Source organism: Hemiscyllium ocellatum, chromosome 12, assembly GCF_020745735.1.
Source record: "Hemiscyllium ocellatum isolate sHemOce1 chromosome 12, sHemOce1.pat.X.cur, whole genome shotgun sequence".
Lineage (NCBI taxonomy): Eukaryota > Metazoa > Chordata > Chondrichthyes > Orectolobiformes > Hemiscylliidae > Hemiscyllium > Hemiscyllium ocellatum.
The window spans coordinates 73,474,755-73,498,587 of NC_083412.1; the positions used below are offsets into that span (position 1 = coordinate 73,474,755).

Sequence of the window (23,833 nt, forward strand, 5' to 3'; positions counted from 1 at the left end):
TTTTTTCTTTTCTTTTGTCTCTCTGTGATTCCTTTTTAATTTCCTCTGTACTGCTCCTCTTATCTTATTCCATTTGTTCATTCTTTCTTTTTATTTGCATGTCCAAGTACTTGCATTGGTGCTATTAATCAATTGACAAAATGTAAAATTTGACATTTTATTTCATGAAAATTAAACAAGACTCATAAAAGGGGCTTGTTATAGAATATTATTAATTAAGACATCAATATAGTATTCAGCTGTAATATAAAAATTACAATTAATATTTCCTATCTTCTGTAGGTAAATGAATATTTTGTTTTCCTATTATTGGCACTAAAATATTAATTGTGCAGACACCATAAGTAACTGGGCACATTTCATCAACTTTACGGCTATTATTCATTCTTTTGGAGTTCTCTCATTTTCACTGAGTATTTTATTTCCCCTTGATCCCAATTTGAGAGAGATTAATATTCATTGTTCGTCACTAATATTTGAAGTTTACAATAAAATATTCACACTTATGATGAGTTCACCGTCAAGTCAATAAATAATACTGCCATCAAACTCAAATGACTGCCTTGAATAATTTAGGGAAATCATGATTTTGTCGGATTTTCATAACATGAACTTTACAATTCTAAAATGAGAAAGTAACCAAGTAACTAACAGGTTAAAGATAATTTGACTGAAACGTAGCTGGCTTGGTCGGTGAATAGCTGAGATGCACAGATCAAAACAATTGTTTAGTATTGAGTTAACTAATGGCAACAAAACTGCCACAAGTGATTTATGTGTTTTATGCCAGGAACTCCACTCTAGAAACTTTGGTGTTTTTGCTGAATGAAAGAAGATTAATCTCTAGAATAAAACCTCACTGCTCTCACCACCAACTTTCCTGTGAAGGTTTCAGCAGCACTCTGTTTAGATGCTCGCATGTTAATGTCACTTTGGCAAGGTACTTGAAATAAACATTGAAAATCTCCAAAAATTAATCATCAAAATCTTGTGACCTAATTCCTCCAAGGAAGAAACATCATTTGACTGAAATGAGCAATAATTTTTTTAATATAAATACATTCCGATTCATAGGTTTCTGGATGTTTTCAATACTTCGGTTAATAGCTATCTGCAATCGTGATGTTCTTTGAAAGGATACTGAAATGAATTGTGATGCAGGTTTGTCTTCACTCGTTTCTCTCTCTGCCGGCGGTTACAGAACCAAACTCTGACAACTTCTTTTTCCAGATTTAGACTATCTGCCATCTGTATGATCTCCTGTGAGGAAGGTTTATTTTGATGTCCGAAATGTGTCTCCAGCGCTTCTTTAGCAAGCAGGCTAATGATGCAAAACAAGTGCAATACTAAATTAATTTGTTATTTACTAAATTAAGCTAGTACCTACAATTAGTTTGTTCTTAGCAATTACCTGTGAATCAAGTGAATTTGCATATTTTTTTTGATGGGATGAGATTTTCAGATTGTAAATGATACTAATTGTAAAATACAATGTACAACAGGAGAGAGATACATATTTAAGTAGGTATTCTCCAGGTTTCTGTTGCAATTGCTTAATTTTGCAATTCTGCTCAACTGTGTAGTGTGGCACAAAATTGAACTGCAGTATCTGGGCACTATTTCATGACAACAGTAGCATTTGAGGTCTACACACACTTATGAAATGAGTCATGGCACACACATTTGTGCCCACTGAAGTATGCAGAGTAGGCTGATCAGTAGAACAGTCATCTCAGAGCTAAATGTTCAAGTTGACGTCTCTTAATCACAAAGCTTTGAACCCACGTTCATCAAGTAGGACCTATTGCCATTGTTATTTTAAAAAAATCATGCACTATTTGCAAGTTTACTACTTCTGACATGGCTTTGGTTCCCACTAGTACTGAATGTTGTTTGCAATTATCAAATATTATGTTACAAAAATCTACAAGTAGTGGTGTGGCTGACTTAAAACTTCTGCACAAACTAGTTGCTTTTAGATATGCTGCGTACTCTCCTTGGCATAGAGTATGACTTCGAGAGTGAGCAGAAGGCATGCAAAACACGACTAGCTGCTTCAAGTGGAAAGGGGGTGAAAGGTGCTGTTCAGGAAGCATTTCTCTTAACCTGGGGGTTGCCTTTGGATAGAACAAAATGTGATCTCCAGATGAGACTAGCAGCTCTGAAATGAGTAAGTCATTCTGACTTTGCACAATGTGCCTATCATCTACAAGGCATATGTCATAATTGAAGAGAATGGTCTCCACCTGCTTCATTAGTGCAGTTGCAATAATGTTTGAGAAACTTGACATCATCCAGAACAGAGCAAGTAACTTTATTCATAGCCCATTCACCATCTTTAATGTTCATTCCCTTCACTTATGATACACAGTGGCAGCAGTGTACACCAAGACACACTGCAGCAATTTGCCAAAGGCTCTTTGACCGTACCTTTCAAACCCACAGCTTCTATCACTTAGAAGCCACATGACTTGCAACTATATCGCTATTGCTAGTTCACAATCCTGGAAGGGAGCACCTGTTCATCCTCCCTGCTCCATGCATTGCAGCAGTTCAAGAAGGTGGTTCCCACAATGTTATCTATGACAATTAGCGATGGGCAGTAAATGCTGGCATTGCCAGCAACAATGCATCTTGTGAACAAAAAAAACTTTAGCAAAGAATCACATGCAGATCATCAACACCTCTCAGAGTCCCTATAATATGCCACTTGCTGATTGTCAGACCGTTGTGATATCCTACACACTCGTTTGCATACTGTCACCCAAAATCATGATGGTAACAATTTGAGCTTTCATGACAGACATTTGACCCTCTGTTTCATTATACAGAGTGTGAATGGCTTCTGCTTCAGCAGTGGTAGCTGAGATATTGGCCATTAAATACTACATCATGGTTGGGGCCACAAGTATGCTCACGGAGTTGCCTACTACTTGCATGCAGTCTTCAACATTACTCACATGTTGCTCTTTCTGCACCATTTGTCTAGGTTGCATTTCTTAAGTAACCAAAAAGAGCAAAGCTGAAAATGTGTTGCTGGTTAAAGCGCAGCAGGTCAGGCAGCATCCAAGGAACAGGAAATTCGACGTTTCGGGCATAAGCCCTTCATCAGGAATGAGGAAAGTGTGTCCAGCAGGCTAAGATAAAAGGTAGGGAGGAGGGACTTGGGGGAGGGGCGATGGAGATGTGATAGGTGGAAGGAGGTCAAGGTGAGGGTGATAGGCTGGAGTGGGGTGGGGGCGGAGAGGTCAGGAAGAAGATTGCAGGTTAGGAGGGCGGTGCTGAGTTCGAGGGAATCGACTAAGACAAGGTGGGGGGAGGGGAAATGAGGAAACTGGAGAAATCTGAGTTCATCCCTTGTAGTTGGAGGGTTCCCAGGCGGAAGATGAGGCGCTCTTCCTCCAACCGTCGTGTTGTTATGTTCTGGCGGTGGAGGAGGTGTTCCTTGGATGCTGCCTGACCTGCTGTGCTTTAACCAGCAACACATTTTCAGCTCTGATCTCCAGCATCTGCAGACCTCACTTTTTATACAAAAAGAGCAAAGCACAAGGGTAAGGTTGCTGCACAGGGAGGTGGAGCAGTAGTGTTAGTTGAGGTGAGGTGAATCAATAGGTGTTTGTGCTAATTGGTATTTCATATTGAATTAATATTTTGTGGAAAATTAATGTCAAGTTGTTAACTTCAACGTACTATGCGGGTAATCCAAGATTGAGGACAGGAAAAATTTCTGGCTGTAACAGGCTGCTTATTTTTTTTTTAGGTATTGGAGGTGATTTCCTTGAATTCCAGGAGCAGCAATTACTTTTTTTTGTGCTGTTGCAATTACTTTTTTTTAATGCTGTTGCAATTGTTTTCGAATTTTGGAACAAAAGGTCAAAACAATAACACCTTTTTAAAAGGGAGAAAGACAGACAAAGGCAGCAAACACATGGTCTTTAAGGGAGAGAGAAAGAAACCCACATTGCTAACTGACAGCAGTGAATCTGTGCAGTTACTGCCTTTGCTGTTTGAATTCATGTATCGCTGGACATCGGAGCGTGGCTAGGAAAACTGAACAAACAGTGAAATTGTTGGAGGAACCTGTTTGGCAGCACAGAAATAGATAAGTGAATACTTTTAAATATAGCCTTGCTGTAAATCTACAATAATGAGTAGAGTTCTTTCTTGATTATGTTTTTATTGGGGTTTGTCTCGTGATTTAAATTTTAAGAATATAACCATAAGTATTAAGTTAGCCTGGAGCAGTGTTTTGTATAGCAATAAGACAGTGCTATTTTCTGGGTCTGTAGATTGGAAGGAGCAAAATGGCAGAAAGAAAGATATGCTCTTCTTGTTGGATGTGGGAGTTTCAAGAGAGTTTAAGGGTTAGTGAAGATTATATCTGCAATAAATGTTGGTTATGAATCCTATTAGATCGAATGGATCAGTTGGAGTGACAGTTAGAGGCAGTGAAAAATTTACAAGAGCTGGGGTGTGTGATGGATGGCAGTTATAAGATGGGAGAAAGGCCTCAGGTACAGTAGATGGGTTAACTCCAAGAAAGTTTAGAGATAGGTGGTTACAAAAGGAGTCTTCTGTGGTTATTACCATTTCAAACAAGTATGTTGTTTTGGAAAATGTAGGGGTGATAGACTTTCAGGGGAATGTAGCATGAACAGCCAAGTTTCCAATTTGGAAAGGCAAGGACTGATTCAGGATAATCAACATGGTGTTGTGCATGGAAAATCATGACTCACAAACTTTGATTGAGTTTTTTGAAGAAGTAACAAAGAAGATTGATGAGGGCAGAGCAGTAGATGTGATCTTTATGGACTTCAGTAAGGCGTTCAAAAAGGTTTCCCATGGGACACTGATTAACAGGGTTAGATCTCATGGAATACAGGGAGAACTAGCCATTTGGATACAGAACTGGCTCAAAGAGGGTGGTGGGAGTGGGTTGTTTTTCAGACTGGAGGCCTGTGACCAGTGGAGTGCCACAAGGATTGGTGCTGGGCCCTCTACCTTTTGTCATTTACATAAATGATTTGGATGTGAACATAAGAGGTACAGTTAGTAAGTTTGCAGAGGTGTAGTGGACAGCGAAGAAGGTTACCTCAGATTACAACAGGATCAGGACCAGATAGGCCAATGGGCTGAGAAGTGGCAGATGAAGTTTAATTCAGATAAATGCGAGGTGCTGCATTTTGGGAAAACAAATCTTAGCAGGACTTATACACTTAATGGTAAGGTCCTAGGGAGTGTTGCTGAACAAAAGAGACCTTGGAGTGCAGGTTCATAGCTCCTTGAAAGTGGAGTCGCAGGTAGATAGGATAGTGAAGGCAGCATTTGGTATGCTTTCCTTTATTGGTCAGAGTACTGAGTACAGGATTTGGGAGGTCATATTGCGGCTGTACAGGACATTGGTTAGGCCACTGTTGGAATATTGCATGCAATTCTGGTCTCCTTCCTATCGGAAAGATGTTGTGAAACTTGAAAGGGTTCAGAAAAGATTTACAAGGATGTTGCCAGGGTTGAGGGTTTGATCTATAGGGAGAGGCTGAACAGGCTGGGGCTGTTTTCCCTGGAGCGTCGGAGGCTGAGGGGTGACCTTATAGAGGTTTACAAAATTATGAGGGGCATAGATAGGATAAATAGACAAAGTCTTTTCCCTGGAATTGGGAAGTCCAGAACTAGAGGGCATAGGTTTAGGGTGAGAGGGGAAAGATATAAAAGAAACCTAAGGGGCAACATTTTCACGCAGAGGGTGGTATGTGTATGCAATGAGCTGCCAGAGAATGTGGTGGAAGCTGGTACAATTGCTACATTTAAGAGGCATTTGGATGGGTATATGAATAGGAAGATTTTGAGGGATATGGGCCAGGTGCTGGCAGGTGGGACTAGATTGGGTTGGGATATCTGGTTGTCATGGACGGGTTGGACCGAAGTGTCTGTTTCCATACTGTACATCTCTATGACTCTAAATGAGATAACGATAGTCCAGAGACAGTATATTCCTGTTAGGATGAAAGGAAAGGCTGGTCAGTTAGGGAAAGCTGAATGACTGGAGAAATTGAGGTTTTGTTGAGAAAAAGAAGGAAGCACGTGTCACGTATAGACAGGAGAGATTGAGTGAAGCCTCAGAAGAGTATAAAGGCAATAGGGGTATACTTAAGAGGGAAATCAGGAGAGCAAAAAGGGGACATGAGATAGCTTTGGCAAATAGGATTAAGGAGAATCCAAAGGGATTTTACAAATAGATTAAGGATAAAAGGGTAAATAGGGAGAAAATAGGGCCCCTCAAAGATCATCAAGGCAGCCTATGTGTTGAGTCACAGTAGCTGGAGGAGATTCTAAATGAGTATTTTGCATCAGTGTTTCCTGTGGAAAAGGGCATGGGAGATAAAGAATATGTGGAAATAAATGGTGACATCTTGAAAAACATCCATATTACAGAGGAGAAGGTGCTGGGTGTCTTGAAACACATAAATGTGGATAAATCCGCAGGACCTGATCTGGTGTACCCTAGAACTCTGTGGTAAGCTAGGGAAGTGATTGCTGGGCCCCTTACTGAGATATTTGTATCATCGATAGTCACAAGTGAGATGCCAGGAGACTGGAGGTTGGCTAACATGGTATCATTGTTTAAGAAAAGTGATAAGGATAAGCCAGAGAACTATAGACCAGTAAGCTTGATGTTGGTGATGGGCAAGTTATTGGAGGGAATCCTGAGGGACAGGATTTACATGTATTTAGAAAGGTAAGGACTGCTTAGGGATAGTCAACATGACTTTGTGCATGGGCAATCTTGTCTCACAAACTTGATTGAGTTTTTTGAGGAAGTAACAAAGGACATTCATGAGGGCAGAGTAATGGACATGATCTATATGGATTTCGACAAGGTTTACAAGGGTATTGCCAGGGTTGGAGGATTTGAGCTATAGGGAGAGATTGAACAGGCTGGGGCTGTTTTCCCTGGAGCGTCGAAGGCTGAGGGGTGACCTCATAGAGTTTTATAAATTCATGAGGAGGGGCATGGATAGGATGAATAGACAAAGTCTTTTCCTTGGGGCGGGGGAGTCATGAACTGGAGGGCATAGGTTTAGGGTGAGAGGGGAAAGATATAAAAGGGACCAAAGGGGCAACATTTTCAAGCAGAGGGTTGTGCTTGTATGTAATAAGGTGCCAGAGGAAGTGGTGCAGTGCAGGCTGGTGCAATTGCAAGATTTAAAAGGCATCTGGATGGGTAAGTGAACAGGAAGAGTTTAGAGGGATATGGGCCAGGTGCTGGCAAATGGGACTAGATTAGGTGGGATATCTGGTAGATATCTGGATTAGTGGTGCTGGAAGAGCACAGCAGTTCAGGCAGCATCCGAGGAGCAGTAAAATCTGCTGGTTTCCAGCATCTGCAGTCATTGCTTTTACCTATCTAGTAGATATGTCAGAGTTGGACTGAAGGGTCTGTTTCTGTGCTGTGCATCTCTATGACTCTGCAGTACTGTTTTCCACAGCACTCTGACAATACAGTGTTGGTCTTGTCAGGTGCCAGAGTGTATTGAAAACTTGCACGTTTTTTATCATAATCTCATCAACAACAAAAAAGCCATATCAAAGATTACAGCATTAAATAGGCAAATGATGTGTGGGGTAGTATATTAGAATGGATAGAGAGTTGGTTGTCTAACAGCTTGCAGAGAGGATAAATAGGTAATTTTTAGGTTGGTAAGCTATAATTTGTGTAATGCCACAGGGATCCGTGTTGGGGAAGGAATTGATTGTAATACAATATATATTAATGACTTGGATGAAGGGACTGAATGTATGTTTGTTAAATTTACTGATACAAAGTTGGAGGTAAGTTATTAAAGGGTGTAAAGCCTTTAAAGGGATTTAGATAGGTTAAGTGAGGTGATCAAACAATTGGCTGATGAAGTACAATGCTGGAAATTGTGAGCTTGTCCACTTTGACAGAAAAATTTTAAAAGGGCAGCATATTTTTTAAATGGAGATGGAGAGATTGCTGAACTCAGTTGTGCAGGAAGATTTGGGTAGCCTTGTGCATGAATAACAGATAAAAAGTATTTAACTACAGCAAATGGTTAGGAATGCAAATGAAATGTTATTGCATATTGCAAGGAGAATGGAGTAAAAAAAATTAATGAAGTTTTAGTAAAGTCATTCAGGACCTTAGTTAGACAATATCTGAGGTCCTATAAAGAATGGGGCGGCACGGTGGCACAGTGGTTAGCACTGCTGCCTCACAGCGCCTGTAGACCCGGGTTCAATTCCCGACTCAGGCGACTGACTGTGTGGAGTTTGCACGTTCTCCCCGTGTCTGCGTGGGTTTCCTCCGGGTGCTCCGGTTTCCTCCCACAGTCACAAAGATGTGCGGGTCAGGTGAATTGGCCATGCTAAATTGCCCGTAGTGTTAGGTAAGGGATAAATGTAGGGGTATGGGTGGGTTGCGCTTCGGCGGGTCGGTGTGGACTTGTTGGGCCGAAGGGCCTGTTTCCACACTGTAAGTCTAAGTCTAAGAATTTTAGGCTCCTTACTTAGGGAAAAATGTATATGATTACATTAGAAGCAGTGCAAGGCAGGTTCACCCATTGATTCCTGGAATGAAGAGGTTGGCTTAAGAGGGTAAACTGGACAGATTGAACTTGCATCTGTCGGAGTTCAGAAAAATGGGAAGTGATCTTTTTGAAAACAAAAAAGACCTTGAAGTGACTTGTCAGGATAACTGCTGAGAGAATGTTTCCCCTTACAGAACAGACAGATAAAGGACCTTCCATTTAAAGTGCAGCTGAGAAGACTTTTTTTTCTTAGAGAATCATGCATCTGGAATTTGCTCCCCAAAGAGCAATGAAAACAGGGCAATCAAATATTTTGAAGGATAAGTTAGATTCTGATTGACAAGGGAGTCAAAGGATAGGGAGCAGGACAGGAAGGTATAGTTTCAACAATAGTCAGCTCAGCCCGTCAAATACTGGAGCAGACTCAAGAGACTGGATTGACTATATTTGCTCTGAATTCATATGTTTGCAGAATTCATAAGTTTAATCTATCTTATCCCACATGTAAAAACTAAAATATTATTACTGTCTTGTCACAGCAAGAGTTCCAAATAGGACCAAGAGTTGGCAAGACCCTAATCTTGCATCCGAGATCCTTTTATTCTCACTACTTGGAACATGGGCACTTTCCTTCCATGTTCATGTTTTAGCTGCTGTTGTCATACACACCTGATTGTAGTTCTTCGCTTTCTTTTTCTTTCATTTGTTCCAGTCCTTTCATTATTTAAAGCTGCAAGGAAATACGCAGTTACAAAATATAAATCACATACATCATATGAAATGGCAATTTTTTTTCCAGTTCCTCAGTTAGTGTTTTGAATTAAAAAGTATTTAATTCAGTAAGGATTTACCTGAGATAGTCATCTATTTCACTATAAGGGAACTAACTTGCAAGAATGCTGTAGAGCATATATTTTTACCTTTAGTTACTGTGAGTATGATCAAATATTATTAACGTTAGATAAAGCTGTGGGTTAACCTCAATTAAGTTCAGGTATTGTATCTTCAGAAGGATAGATTGGCTTTGGAAGAGGGCGGTGTAAATTCTGCAGAATGATACTGGAACTAAAAGGGTTCAATGAGGACAGGTTGCATTGATCAGGTTTTGTAATACCTTAAGTGAAGAAAATTAAGTATGACTTCATTGAGGTTTTCTAAGATAATCAAAGCATTTATAGGGTGGATAGAGACAATTTCCTTTGGTGAGGAAGTCCAAAATAAGTGGACAAGGCATTAAAATTAGAATTAGGCCATTTAGCAGGTAATGTTATAAAGACTTCTGCACACAAACGGTGGAACTTTCTTCCTGAAGAAAACTGTTGAAACAATGTCAAAAGAAAATTTCAAAACTGAGATTAATAGATTATTGTTAGGCAAAATACTGTAAGTTAAGGAGGAAGGTAGAAATAAGCGATGATTAGATTACATTACTTACAGTGTGGAAACAGACCCTTCGACCCAACAAGGCCACACCCAACAGGACCCATTCCCCTACATTAACCCCTTCACCTAACACTACGGGCAATTTAGCATGACACATTTTTGGATTGTGGGAAGAAACCAGCGCACGCAGAGGAAACCCATGAAGATACGGGGAGAATGTGCAAACTTCACACACACATTTGCCTGAGGTGGGAATTGAACCCACGTCTCTGGCAATGTGAGGCAGCAGTGCTAACCACTGCCACCGTGCCACCCACCTTTTAAATATTTTTTCCCCCCCTACAGTGTGGAAATAGGACCTTCAGGCCACACCAACCCCCCAAAGAGTAACCCACCCAGACCCATTTCCATCTGACTAATACACCTTACACTATGGGCAATTTAGTATGGCCAATTCACCTGACCTGCACATCTTTGAACTTTGAAACCCACACAGACACGGGGAGAACATGCAAACTTCACACAGTTACCCGAGGCTGATCTAATTGAGTGGTAGAGCAGATAGTAGGGGATAATTTACCTACTTCTGTTTATACATGAATCTTCTGCTTGACCATGTAAGCTGTCTTAATTAGAATGCACTACTGTTTAGTCCTTTGTTTTCTCAGGAATTTTGGGGCATAGAAATGAAAGGTTTTATTTGCAAGCAGAAGCATGAATGTGGTTTATTACTCAATAATATAAAACTGAGGTATTGCTGAAAACAAAGACACAGGCTATTGAAATATTATGTTTTGTCTTTATCAGGACAGAAGCAAGAATGCCAAATATGAATGGAAGGAACAATTTGTGCTTTATGAGAAAAAAATGATGTCAATTGGTTGGCATTGATTCGGATTGTTTAAGGCATTGCCATGATGAATGTACAAGTTGTTCAAATAAAAGCAAATGAAAGAAATTTGTGCATCTCAGATAGAACAGAATATAAGGTCAGGACACAAATTTGTCATCAACAACTCATCTGTTCAATTTTATCCTGCATGAATACTTGAACTTGATCATGCATATTAAGAAATGGTTTGATTCACACATTATGTATGAACAGATATGTTATCTATTTAATTTCTCCAAGAGCACATTAGGCCTAAGATTGTGACAGTGTTCATTTTCATGTGTATTAATAATGTTCAAGTGAGACACAATTTCATTAATGAGTGAGTATTAGTGCAGGGTGATATTGAACAGATTGGTAATATGTTTATGAATCTACTCTGCTTGATCTGAGATGTGTAAATTTATTTAGTTTTTTTGATTTGATTCACTTGTGCATTCTCCATGTAAAAATCTCAAGCAGAGTTGAATTTCAAACAATCAGTATTGTTTTATCATGCAGTATTAACTGTTTCTCCCTTTAAGATTTGATATTCTTATGTCTGTTCTAATGAGTACAAGACAAAGAACGTTGCCTCATGCTCTGCAATACTCAAATATTAATATTGTTGCTTTTGGCTGCTGTTATTTACATAGAATATCTCCATGTCAATACAGCATAGGTTAAATGCAAAATTTATCACTTTGCATAAATAAAGTGCAAAATTGGCCATCTTTCTGTCCCCAGTGCAAAACCGCACATGCACCATTTTACATCCCTTTTACTTTTCCAGACCATTGATTAGTGTGCTCTGAGTAAGTCACTTTGCAAATTTAAATTCTGTGACAAGATAAATTAATGGCACAAAAGATGATGAATTGGTTTGGTCTAATAGTCATTGCTGAGTAGTGGTTGGATGGTGACAAGGTTGGGAACTCATTTCTATCTGTTGATCTTTCGGGAACATAGGCAAAATGGAGGAAGAAGCAAGATACAGTTGGTTCTGATGTAATGGTTCTGATATATAGGTCTGTTCCTGTGCAACCTCGTTTTATAAGAAAATCATGTAAAAGCAGCACTATTTAAACTAATGGGACTGGAATCACGTTATAACCAATACAGGTAAGGAAAGTTCATGTTCTACAAATAATGGTTTAAATTCTTCAATCGCATTATGCCAATTTGCGCTGAAGAAATGTGCGTTGTAGTAAAACTGACTAGTAGCTCAAATAATAAAGAATGGCATAAGGGCAATAGGGAGAACATTTCAATTAAAAGAAATTGAATGATTTGTTGATCTGGGTGAACATCTAGTATTTTGCCACTTCTCCATTTTATATTTAAAGTATCAGTTGCACTCCTAAACTTGATAGGAGCTTAGATTGGTGAATAATGTAGATGTATTTAAGAGGAAGCCAGAAGAGTAAGTGAAGAGAAATGGAATGGATGTTATTTTTAAAAGTTTAGATGAAGGAGGAAAATAAACACACATGACAGGTTGGGCCAAACTTCTGCGCTCTAAATACTAAAGTATAAATGAAATCAAATATGAAGGTAAGAACAGAAGTTAGTATACAATAACTTCCACAGACTCAAGACTTGTCAAAAGCCATAAACAGCCATCTGTGTGAAATTTGCATATTCTCCCCTTAGCTTGGGAGTTTCCACCAGATGCTCCTATAAAAGTTTACATGGATTGACTGTGTCAAATTGCCCTGCAGTGCTCAGGGATATGAAGGTTAGGTGGGATAGCCATGGCAAATATGGGGCTGTAGGGATATATAGGGGTCTTGGGTCTGGGTGGAGTGCTCTTTGGAGGTGCAGACTTAATGGGCTGAATGGCCTCTTTCTGCACTGTAGGGATTCAATGATTCTATAACAAATGTTTTAAAATGTAAAGATTATCTGAAATTAGTTTACAAAATACAACATAGAAATTTAAGTCTTCCATAAAATTGAATATGATGAATCTTCCTGTCCATAAATGTTGGATGGAGTATCAATCTTGGTAAAGATTAATAGCTACATACCTCCTGCTTGTTCTGCTTCATCTATCCACTTGGAAAGGATTGATTTAAGCTTACAAGCATTTTTAAAACTGAGCTGTAAATTTTCAAAGCGACAAATAGTTGTTTGACTAAACTCGGAGCCATGCACAGCAGCAAGAGCCTCACCGACATTTGTTTGAGTATAACCTGTGATGAGAAAGAGGGAAAGAGAAAAAAAAGAGGTGTGTATACATAGAAATTTAGGAATGTAGGAAACAGGTATAGGCCATTCAACCCCCTCAAGCCTGTTCTGCCATTTAAAGCAATTTTAAAAGGTCTTGGTAATCCTTTCAGAACTGTGAGGTTTGTTCAGTCGAAATTGATTCTGATTATTCTTGCAAACCATAATAACTGCTTAATTTCTAATTAACTCAGAAGGTATCCATTTTGGGAATGAAATGACATTGTTTCATTACACGAATTTTTAGTTTTGTACACCCTATTGCCTCTTTATTTATAAACAGAGCCAAATATAACCATTGAGAAATAAGTGCATATTTCATGTTCAAACTGTGGAGCCCACAGCTTAATGCCAGTGACAATTACACTGTAAATTGCAATGGAATGTGGATTTCATTACTCAGTATAATTCAGCCAAGGTAGGAGGAGGTAAAGTACAAATATTATTCACATTCTTACCTACGTTAGAGTAATGCAAAGCTTCCTATTAGTTGGCTATGTCAATGATTACAGGAGTAAAACTCAGGGCTATGCAATGAAATAATTGGGAATATGTCATATTGAAAGAACTTTTAAGTAAATTCCCATGATGTACCAGTGCCGATGAATACAGCAGTTGCCCAGTTTTTGTATCCAAAGTTTGTATCAATCCTTCCCCTTTATTCTAGCCAATGCAGCTTTGCAGCCATGTCATTTCCATATTCAGGACTGCCCTCATTATTCCACTTTCCATCTCATGTCCTTAACATCAGTAGGTACCAACTTGTGGACAGGGTTGTGTTGCAGAACCACATGAACTAAGTTAAAGATTATTGAAAAATGAATACATTCGATATAGGCTCTTCACAACCTATGACATGAGGAGGATAGGCTGTTTTCCTCAGAGCAGAGGAGATTGAGAAGGGACATAATTGAGATGTGTGAAATTATGAGGGACATGGGGCAGACAGGAAGGATTTTTTGCACCTTGATGGAGGGATCAGGGAGCGTAGATCTAAGGTAAGGGGCAGAGGATTTAGAAATATGAGAAAAAAAATTTTCATGTAGAGGATGGACAGAGTGTGTGTGGAACTGTAATGTTGCTGAAGGCAAAAGCCCTCAGAGCATTTAGTAAGTATTTAGATGTACACATGTGATGCCAAGGTGTATGAGACTATGGACCAATGCTGGATAATGGGACGAGAATAAATGGTTGTTTTGACTCACAGCAGACTGGATGGACCCAAGGATCTTTTTTAGTGCTGTAGATCCATCGATGCAAGTTCTGAGCTTCTGGGAGAGTACTTGTGTTATAAACTATCTTTTTTTGATGAAGTGCTGCAGTTCCACATTGCTTCATTTGTTTTGTCCTGTGTTCTGATGTTAAACGAATTGAAATGACTAGAATTGCTAAATGCATTTCACTAACAATTTTGCAGTGAGCAAAATAATTTACTTCAGCTTAAATCTAATGCCTCCTTTTCACTTTGTGAGGATGATTTTTCTTAAAAAAAAGCAAACCTCTAAAGAACTGGGGATGCTGGGGTGTGTTGGAGTCTACATATCCCTTCGCATTAAATGATTGTGTGGTAGACTTATTCCTGTCGAGGTGTTGCTACCTCTCCAGGTTACATTTGGTTGGGGGTGGAGGGCGGTGGGTGGTGAGGGAGGGTTGGCAGAGATTCATTCGCAGTGGAGTGAGATTTCAATGGCTGTAATGATTTGGTCGGCACAAATACTGTTACCAGAACATTTTAACTACAACTGCCGCCTTCCTCTCCCTCCAAATCATGATTGCTGTGTATTTCTAATTGATATCATTGATATACTTAAAAACTATTCTCCAAATTAGCACATGAATTGGAAGTAAAATCTACACTGTCCCCAAGAAAGGTTGGATTTGCTGAATCAATTTACGCCCTCAGTCCAGAAGGATTCTGTTCTCCTGGATCGAGATAGTACGCATTTCCTTCAGAGCTGGCTCTGATGGTACTCGGCAAAAGTGAGGACTGCAGATGCTGGAAATCAGAGTCTAGATTAGAGTGGTGCTGGAAAAGCACAGCAGGTCAAGCAGCGTCCGAGGAGTAGGAAAATCAACGTTCTGGGCAAAAGCCCTTCATCAGAACTGAAGTTAGGGAGCATGCAGGGTAGAGAGATAAATGGGAGTGAGGTGGTGGTGGGGAGAAGGTAGCAAAGAGTACAATAGGTGGATGTGGGTGGGGATGAAGGTGATAGGTCAGAGAGGAGGGTGGAGCAGATAGGTGGGAAGGGAGATTGGCAGGTAGGACAAGTCATGAGGATGGTGCTGAGCTGGAAGTTTGGAACTGGGGTGAGGTGGGGGGGAGGGGAAAATGAAGAAACTAGTGAAGTCCACATTGATGCCCTGGGGTTGAAGTGTTCCAAGGCGGAAGATGAGGCATTCTTCCTCCAGGCGTCGGGTGGCGAGGAAGTGGCGGTGGAAGAGGCCCAGGACCTGCATGTCCTCGTCAGAGTGGGAGGAGGAGTTGAAATGTTGGGCAACGGGGCGAAGGGGTTGAGTGGTGTGGGTGTCCCGGAGATGTTCCCTAAAGTGCTCTGCAAGTAGGCTTCCTGTCTCCCCAATGTAGAGGAGACCGTATTGGGAGCAACGGATAAATGATATTGGTGCTGTCAAAAAGTTTGCAATAAGAATAATGCTGTTATCACTTTCTCTGTAACCAAAAAGCCTTGGAAATATCTACATGATAGACTCTTAATTGGGTTTCCCAATATTGGAATTTCCCTCTCACAACTTTCCCAACCATCTCACTGCCGACATCTTATTTTTAAGCTTGACCCTATGCTTGAGTAACTTTGTATTGTTTGAAAGCATGAGCTCAGCCACTTAGTAAGATGTACTAAGTGACTGTGGAGTCTACTTTCCTGATGACAGGCTTTTGCCCGAAATGTCAATTTTCCTGCTCCTTGGATGTTGCCTGACCTGCTGTGCTTTTCCAGGACCACTCTGATCTAAACTCTGGTTTCCAATATCTGCAGTCCTCACTTTTGCCTAGAATTCTCTCACACCTGGAGGCTGTGAAGCCTCAGTCATTCATCAAGTTCAAGAGACAGATTGATAGATTCCTAGGCAGTGATGATAGGAGGAATATAGGAGCAACAATATAGTATTGAGGGTAAATCTTGTTCGGGAGTGGCTCAGCCGATCAGAGCAGCTGAATGACGTCCACCTGGCCATGTGTTCCAAACTTGCTTTAAAATTCCGTTACGTTTATTACCAAAGGGGTGTTCGATTAGCACTTCATGCATTCCCCAATATCTTTCTCCCTCTAGAAACCCCATCTTAAACACCACTATCAATGACCACCTCAGTCTAATACCCAAATCCAGCCTTTGAGAAGTTTTGGAAAGTATTTCTGATCTTTCATGTTCCCAATTGTTACGTTTATCACAGATATCGCAAACGAGTGAAGACATTGAATCCAGCATTTACCTAGCTTTATTCTTCTCACTTTAAATTGATTCGCAAACAGCTCCAACTCTTTGATTTCTGGAGAATCCAGACTAACTGGCTCCTCAATTGCTTTATTCTTTTTTCGGAACTCCTGCTTGAGGTCGATGACAATGGATTCTTCGCTTAGGACCGACTGATGAATCGGGGCAAATCCATGTCCCAGAGGACACGAGGACGTACTCAGCGTGTGGTCAGGCAGTTTGTACAAGCATGGAGCCAACCCATCTGTGCATATAGAGGCATTACTGCAGACTGTTAAAGGCATATGATTAATGGCAAGTACTGCGTGCACCGGACTGCACATGGATAGTGCTAAGACTCAGGCCTTAAAGGTAACGAATATATCCCAAAACGGCCGTATAGCTTCCACAGAGTGTATGTTTTAAAGTGGCTGAGGTTATGTACAGTTTTGGGATTCGATCAGTTGAATATAAACACTTCAGGTGAAAAAAATCCATAAAAGTCACTACATTTCCCAAATCATAGAACACTACTGACTCCGTGGAAAAAAATGCAAATAAAACGGGTTTTGACTCCACTCATAAAGTAAGAAATGTCAAAAGCTCTCTTGGTTTAATAAGGTGCCAAAATGGTAATTTGAATACAAAAATAATTAAGACACGGCCTGTTTGGCACAGTGGTAGTATCCCCCCCCTCCCCGGGCCAGGAGGTCTGGATTCAAATTAATCTAGTGCAGAGGTGTGACATAACCAGAAATGTCTATAAATGTTAAGATAACTTTAAAAGAATGTCATCATATAGTTTTATCTGGTCAACTTGTTTTTCATCTGCTGCTGTTCTCAGCTACATTTGGTTATTTCTACACACTCAACTTCTTTTATATATAATGTTCAGTTTCTTCTAACATTGTATGTTTGGCAAGATCATTCTTCTAGTAATTTGGATTGTCCAAACTGATCGACTGCAACAATGCAAAATGATGGCTCACTGATGGGTAAGCAGCAATAGGCAATGATATCTGACCTCGCCAGTGATGTCTGCATCCCATCCATGAAAAGGCAATCAGTAATGTGGGTGCAAGTTTGTTCAACAGAGTAACTCAAGCACGTTAATGCCTGTATTTGGAGGATGTTGAATGGATCATCAATCTCAACCTCATTCTTCAGCCAATTTATTTCACCCCATGGGATAACAAAGGTTGAGAGCATCAGAAATGGCAATGCTTGTGGATTCCAAAACACTTTTTGTCTTTATTCTTTAATGGGATGTGGACATCACTATCAAGGCCAACAATTCTTGCCCTGGAGTGGTTTGCTAGGTCCTTTCAGGAGGCAGTTGAGAGGTATTGAGAGGCGCAGTTTACTTTGGACACATGGTGACTGGGTCAGATTCTTCCGTAAAGACCACAAGTGAACCGAGTGGACTTTTACAACAATTTTCCTACAATAGCCCCAACGTATGAGCCTAACCCTCTGGACTCATAATCCAATGTTTTTTTAAATTCACTTGTAGGATTTGGGTATCACTGGTTGACCAGCATATATTGCCCTTGAGAAGGTCATGGCAAGCTGCCTTCTTGAACTGCTGCAGTCCATGTGCTGTATATTATTGAATATTATCAGAATATAAGATTGAAGACTTGTTTTTCAGAACTATTTACATTTCCAGCCAAGTTGTTATAGTACAACCACCACAATGGCACTGACACAACAATGTGGAAATTTGTATGGCCAAGGCCTGTCCATGAAAAACAGACTAATTCAATTTGACCAGTGATCATCTTTTCAGTACACCCTCACTCATCACCAAAGTGACAGTTTGTGTTTTTATTGATCCTCAGCAATGCCCAATTTAGCTTCTGCCAAACATACAATGCCAGGTCTTATTACAAACTTGGGGTCAATATGGAGGAAAGAGCTGAATTTCAGATGAAGAATAACTTCTTGACATTAGCCAGCATTCTGAGTTACGGAAGCATTAAGGGACCCAAGCAAATTTCAACTCAATGAAAATCACAGTGTTATTCACTATTGACAAATCTAGTGCAAAGGTAGATGTTGTAATTGTTGGAGTCAATCATTCCTTCTCCAAATTTGAAGGTGCCGGTGTTAACTACAAAGTTAAAAAAAATCATACAACATCAGGTTATAGTCCAACAGGTTTATTGGATGGGTATATGAATAGGAAGGGTTTGGAGGAATATGGGCTGGGTGCTGGCAGGTGGGACTAGGTTTGGTTGGGATATCTGGTCAGCATAGACGGGTTGGACCGAAGGGTCTGTTTCCGTGTGGTACATCTCTATGACTCTATGATTAGCACTCTGAAAGCTAGTGCTTCCAAATAAACCTGTTGGACTCAAACCTGGTGTTGTGTGATTTTTATCCTTCTCCAGAATAATGATGCAGAACCTCCTTAGGGTAGTGTGTTAGCCACACACATTCTGCTCCTTTAGCAACATTTCTTCATCAGGTCAGAACCAAGGATATTCACTAACAATTGCACATTGCACAGCTTGTTTGTAACTCAGTTACTGAAGCAGTGAGTGCCTGTTTGCAGCAAGAGTTAGGTAACATTCGCGCTTTGGCTGGTGTATAGTGTAATACTATTTTCTAGCTGGGTGCCAGGCTATGACCATCTCCAGTAAAAGTAAAGAAACTAACCACTTCCTTCACAAAAAGTTGAATCACCCATCATCAACATCCTGAAGATCACCAGTGACCAAACATTTATGGCACCAGCCATATATATACTATGGGTACAGGTCAGATGCTGAGCATTCTGTGGAAAGTAGTTCACTTTGTGATTTCCAAAAGTCTTTGCATATCTGCAAGGAAGAATGTGGTGAAACACTTGCCTGGCTGAGTGCAGCTCCAAAAACACTCAAGCTGCCAGAGGAAGTGGTGGAGGCTGGTACAATTGCAACATTTAAGAGGCATTTGGATGGGTATATGAATAGGAAGGGTTTGGAGGGATATGGGCCGGGTGCTGGCAGGTGGGACTAGATTGGGTTGGGATATCTGGTCAGAAGGACTGGTTGGACCGAAGGGTCTGTTTTCATGCTATACATCTCTATGACTCTAAGAAGCTTGGCACCATCGAAGAAACAATTGCTTGATTGGCATCCCATCCACTAATATAAATCTTCTGTCTCTTCACCAATGGATGGTGACAACAATGTGTACGATTAACAAAATGCACTGCAGCAACTCACCAATTGTCCATGACAGCACATTCCAAACAAAGTTTTCTACCACCTTCAGCAAGCAAATAGAGTCATAGAGATGTACAGCATGGAAACAGATCCTTCAGTCCAATCTGTCCACGCCAACCAGATATCCCAACCCAATCTAGTCCCACCTGCCAGCACCTGGCCCATATCCCTTCAAACCCTTTCTACTCATAAACCCATCCAAATCCTCTTAAATGTTGCAATTGTACCAGCCTCCACCACATCCTCTGCCAGCTCATTCCATACACGTACCACCCTCTGTGTGAAAAAGTTGCCCCTTAGGTCTCTTTTATATCTTTCCCCTCTCACCCTAAATCTATGCCCTCTAGTTCTGGACTCCCCAGTCCCAGGGAAAAGACTTTGTCTATTTATCCTATCCATGCCCCTCATAATTTTGTAAACCTCTATAAGGTCACCCCGCAGCCTTAGATACTCCAGGGAAAACAGCCCCAGACTGTTTAGCCTGTCCCTATAGCTCAAATCCTCCAACCCTGGCAACATACTTATAAATCTTTTCTGAACCCTTTCAACTTTCACAACATCTTTCCGATAGGAAGGAGACCAGAATTGCACACAATATTCCAACAGTGGCAACCAATGTCCTGTACAGTCGCAACATGACCTCCCAGCTCCTGTACTCAATACTCTGACCAATAAAGGAAAGCATACCTAACACCTTCTTCACTATCTTATTTACCTGTGACTCCACTTTCAAGGCGCTATGAATCTGCACTCCAAGTTCTCTTTGTTCAGCAACACTCCCTCGGACCTTACCATTAAGTGTATAAGTCCTGCTAAGATTTGCTTTCCCAAAATGCAGCACCTTGCATTTATCTGAATTAAACTCCATCTGCCACTTCTCAGCCCATTGGACCATCTGGTCCTGATCCTGTTATAATCTGAGGTAACCCTCTTCGCTGTCCACTACACCTCCAATTTTGGTGTCATCTGCAAACTTACTAACTGTACCTCTTATACTCACATGAAATCATTTCATTTGCAGGTTTTTCTGCAGGTCACGCATATCTTGACTTGGAGATATTTTGCTGTTCCTCCATTATCACTGGGTCAAACTGTGATAGTCTATAAAGAGTGTGGCGAGTCACTACCTTCCCACGTTAGGGATTGCCAACAGAAACTGGCCTTGTCAGCAAAACCTACATCCCATAAGTGAATTTTAAAAAAAACTATTCTGGGTCATCAATATAGTTGATAAGTACTTGTTCACAGGAAATAGTAGGAGAGAAATACACATGTTGTACTGCTAATTGTGCTACAATAACATTTGGATCTAATTCAAATTGAAGAGGTTGTCCATACCATTAATGTATAGATTGTAAACGTGCCACTTCCTAAACACGACACTATTGGCTACCAAGAAAAAAATACAAGTCCATTGATTGGGATATTAACGATGTCACAACTTTGGTCACACCATTTTTACCACACCTGTGGAAGGAAAGTGTGATTGGTGATTGAACCAAAGCAGACAACAGAGTTTGACTTAGAACAATCAATTATACTATCTGACATTCAGGTATATTGGCAAAAGGGCTCTTGCTCCTCATACTAATATTGCCCGCTTCATGGTATGATTTTAAAAGGTTGCAGCCCAGGCCCTGGAACTGCTGGCCAAATGATGTTGGCAGTACAGAATACCTGCATACTCTGCACTCAGGCAAGTGACGAGCAAGTAGCTTTGTGGCAGTTGGGAATGGTGGGTGGTCAAATTCATTAAGCTGAAAAGGAACGAATGAAACAGACTTCCTTGCTTAGTCAAGCTGATTAACCACTTGTGACACTTGTATCATCAGTAAAGAAAAGGTTCATGATCTATTCCAAGATGAAATGTAAAAATATTGTGTCAAACACAGAACTGTAAAACATTGCTTTGATAAATTGACATTAATTTTTCCACCATTACAATGGTGTAATGAACAACCAGCCAGCCGGCAGATATTTTTTCTTTCTTTCACATTTCCATGAGAAATTGAAACACAGAAGGAATTGCAAATATAATGAACAATGAGGAAATTTGCTTGTCTCACCTGCCATCACCCCATATGCAGATTGTTGGCTCCCATAATGGCAAGATGGCATGGAGTAGTGAAGACGTGTAGGTGTGTTAGTTAAAGTGCCCGGAGAGAGGTGCATAAAAGAACATTTGGGTGAAGACAATGGTTGAATCGAAGATAACATTGATGGAACTAGTAAGAAAATGCATAAAGTAAGCCACATTTGGTTAGTTAGATGATAGTAAGTGTTCAGAGCCTACAAATTGTTATCCATGTTGTTATTTTCCATAACATAATCTGTTCATACAATTTATCTGTCACTATTTTGTTCTATTCCTCCAATTTGGAAAAAAAAGTGCAATTTCATATGGGCACATTGCCTTTTATTCAGTATCTTTTCCAGCAGTAATTCTCAGTTATATAAATGACTATTTTATTGAACTATTGTTGCAAATTTGGAAGATTTATTTGGTTAGATTAATTAATAAAACTTTTACCAAGTATTAAAGCATTTATTTCTATACAGTCTCAGATGGATACTTGCGAATAAAACAGGTGGTAATTGAGCATCATTTTGTATTTATTTGTGACATGATCCTAATAAATATTTAACAATAATTTACAATTTATTTATTAAAATGCATTTTCTATTTCAGCTTTCCAAAAGAAGGTTATTCTAAACTGAAAAACCCCTTTGTAAATAGTTAACTAATGCAGTTTAGGGAAGAAATATTTTTTAGGAACCTAAACCAAATGTGTCATATAACAAAAGTAGCATAGAGAAGGAAACCATCTATATGGTGGGCTGTCACTATTATGCAGTAAATTAGAATTATGAACATACTTTTTTTTGCTAACATCATTATTATTTACAGGAAACATTCTGTCTCAGCTTATGGTGCTCTACGTGCATCCATTAATTGTAACTGAAGCTAAACCACTGCATTTGGTATAATATACTTTCTGAAATAAACTGAACATTTTGCAGGTCTGCAACATTTATTTTAATATGATTAAACTTAATGGGGAAGGTTTTCTCTGTTCACTCTGTGTAACAAAATACAGTAGTAAATCCATTTAATAAAGAATGGCTTACCATTTCATTACATGTACCACAGAAGATACTTTCCTCGATGTTTGTAAAAAAGCCACAGAAAGCCCTAGGTAAACTAAATATCCTCAATTATTTTATTCTGGGCCACAAGTAGTGACACAGTTCTAATGATCCAATCTGTTTTCTTACATTATGTAGTTCACAAAGAACAAGACAGTTAATGAAACTAATTACACTTGGCAAAGGAAGCCTTACTTTACATTTTTAACAAAGAATGATATTCTTATTGTGTTTGAATTGTCTAAAATGCAGCATTTTACCTGACATTGAATCAGAGATGATTATAATTTGTACAATATTTATTGAGCTTGACATCCTCCATCAAAACGACAGCTGCAGGAAACTTTAGCCAGTCTATAAATGCCTTCAGAAAATCCTAGCCCTCATTACTTAGCGGCCTTGCCCTTCCCTGTCTTTAGGACCTTCTTCAGTCCTGAAACTACCTCTAACTTCATTCTTTCTCTTATTCTGCTCGCTTATTTATCCCTTTCGTTGATGTCAGTGCCTTAAGCTGTAAGCCTGACTACTTCCTTTTGCTTTGAGGACCCTTCTTAAAACTGACTTTTTTGACTAAACCTTTGATTGCCTCTCTTTTAGTTCAGTTCCTCGTGTTTCGAGTATTGCTCTGTGAAGTGCATTGGAGTATCTTTGATATTCAAGATGCTGTGTAAATGCTAATAGTGTTGTCTCAAATGTCTAAGCTCTGGTGGCAATTTTCTCACTAGGTTTATGTTTATATGTGGGAAACCTAAGGCAAATCTTCCAGCCCTGACGACTCCTAACTTGTGGAGCCTTCCTCACTAGTGAAGAATCTCTCATGGCATCGCCTCTGTGTAGCTACATTCTTACAAAAAAAAATGTAATTGGCACAGTAAACGATCTTTTAAGGAAGAATAAAGTTGATGGTGTTTGCCCGTTACCTGCTGAAGCCACACTGGTTCCTTGGTTGGTGACTGAGAAGCGTTCGGCAGCGTTTGAATGATGCATTATCAAAGTCAGAGAAGAGGCCTTAGA

General features: G+C 39.9%; 1 protein-coding gene across 1 annotated transcript; it reads right to left on the reverse strand.

The window, feature by feature from the left end:
* Nucleotides 1-1,107: 1,107 nt before the first annotated feature.
* On the reverse strand, nucleotides 1,108-23,833 carry pou1f1 (POU class 1 homeobox 1). Its single transcript, XM_060833178.1, has 6 exons — nucleotides 23,740-23,833; nucleotides 21,739-21,897; nucleotides 16,480-16,725; nucleotides 12,834-12,998; nucleotides 9,219-9,279; nucleotides 1,108-1,321 (listed from the first exon to the last, which is right to left on the reverse strand). Exons 1-6 carry the CDS (start codon nucleotides 23,804-23,806, stop codon nucleotides 1,108-1,110), a joined length of 912 nt encoding a protein of 303 aa, XP_060689161.1. The 5' UTR covers nucleotides 23,807-23,833.

Excerpts from the sequence above, each read along its gene's own strand:
- pou1f1 (XM_060833178.1), bottom strand. The coding sequence starts at position 23,806 with ATGCATCATTCAAACGCTGCCGAACGCTTCTCAGTCACCAACCAAGGA. Across the intron at positions 21,898-23,739 it reads AACCAGTGTGGCTTCAGCAG|TTCCATCAATGTTATCTTCG; the intron begins GTAACGGGCAAA and ends TTTTCTTACTAG. Across the intron at positions 9,280-12,833 it reads TGAAGCAGAACAAGCAGGAG|CTTTAAATAATGAAAGGACT; the intron begins GTATGTAGCTAT and ends ATTTCCTTGCAG.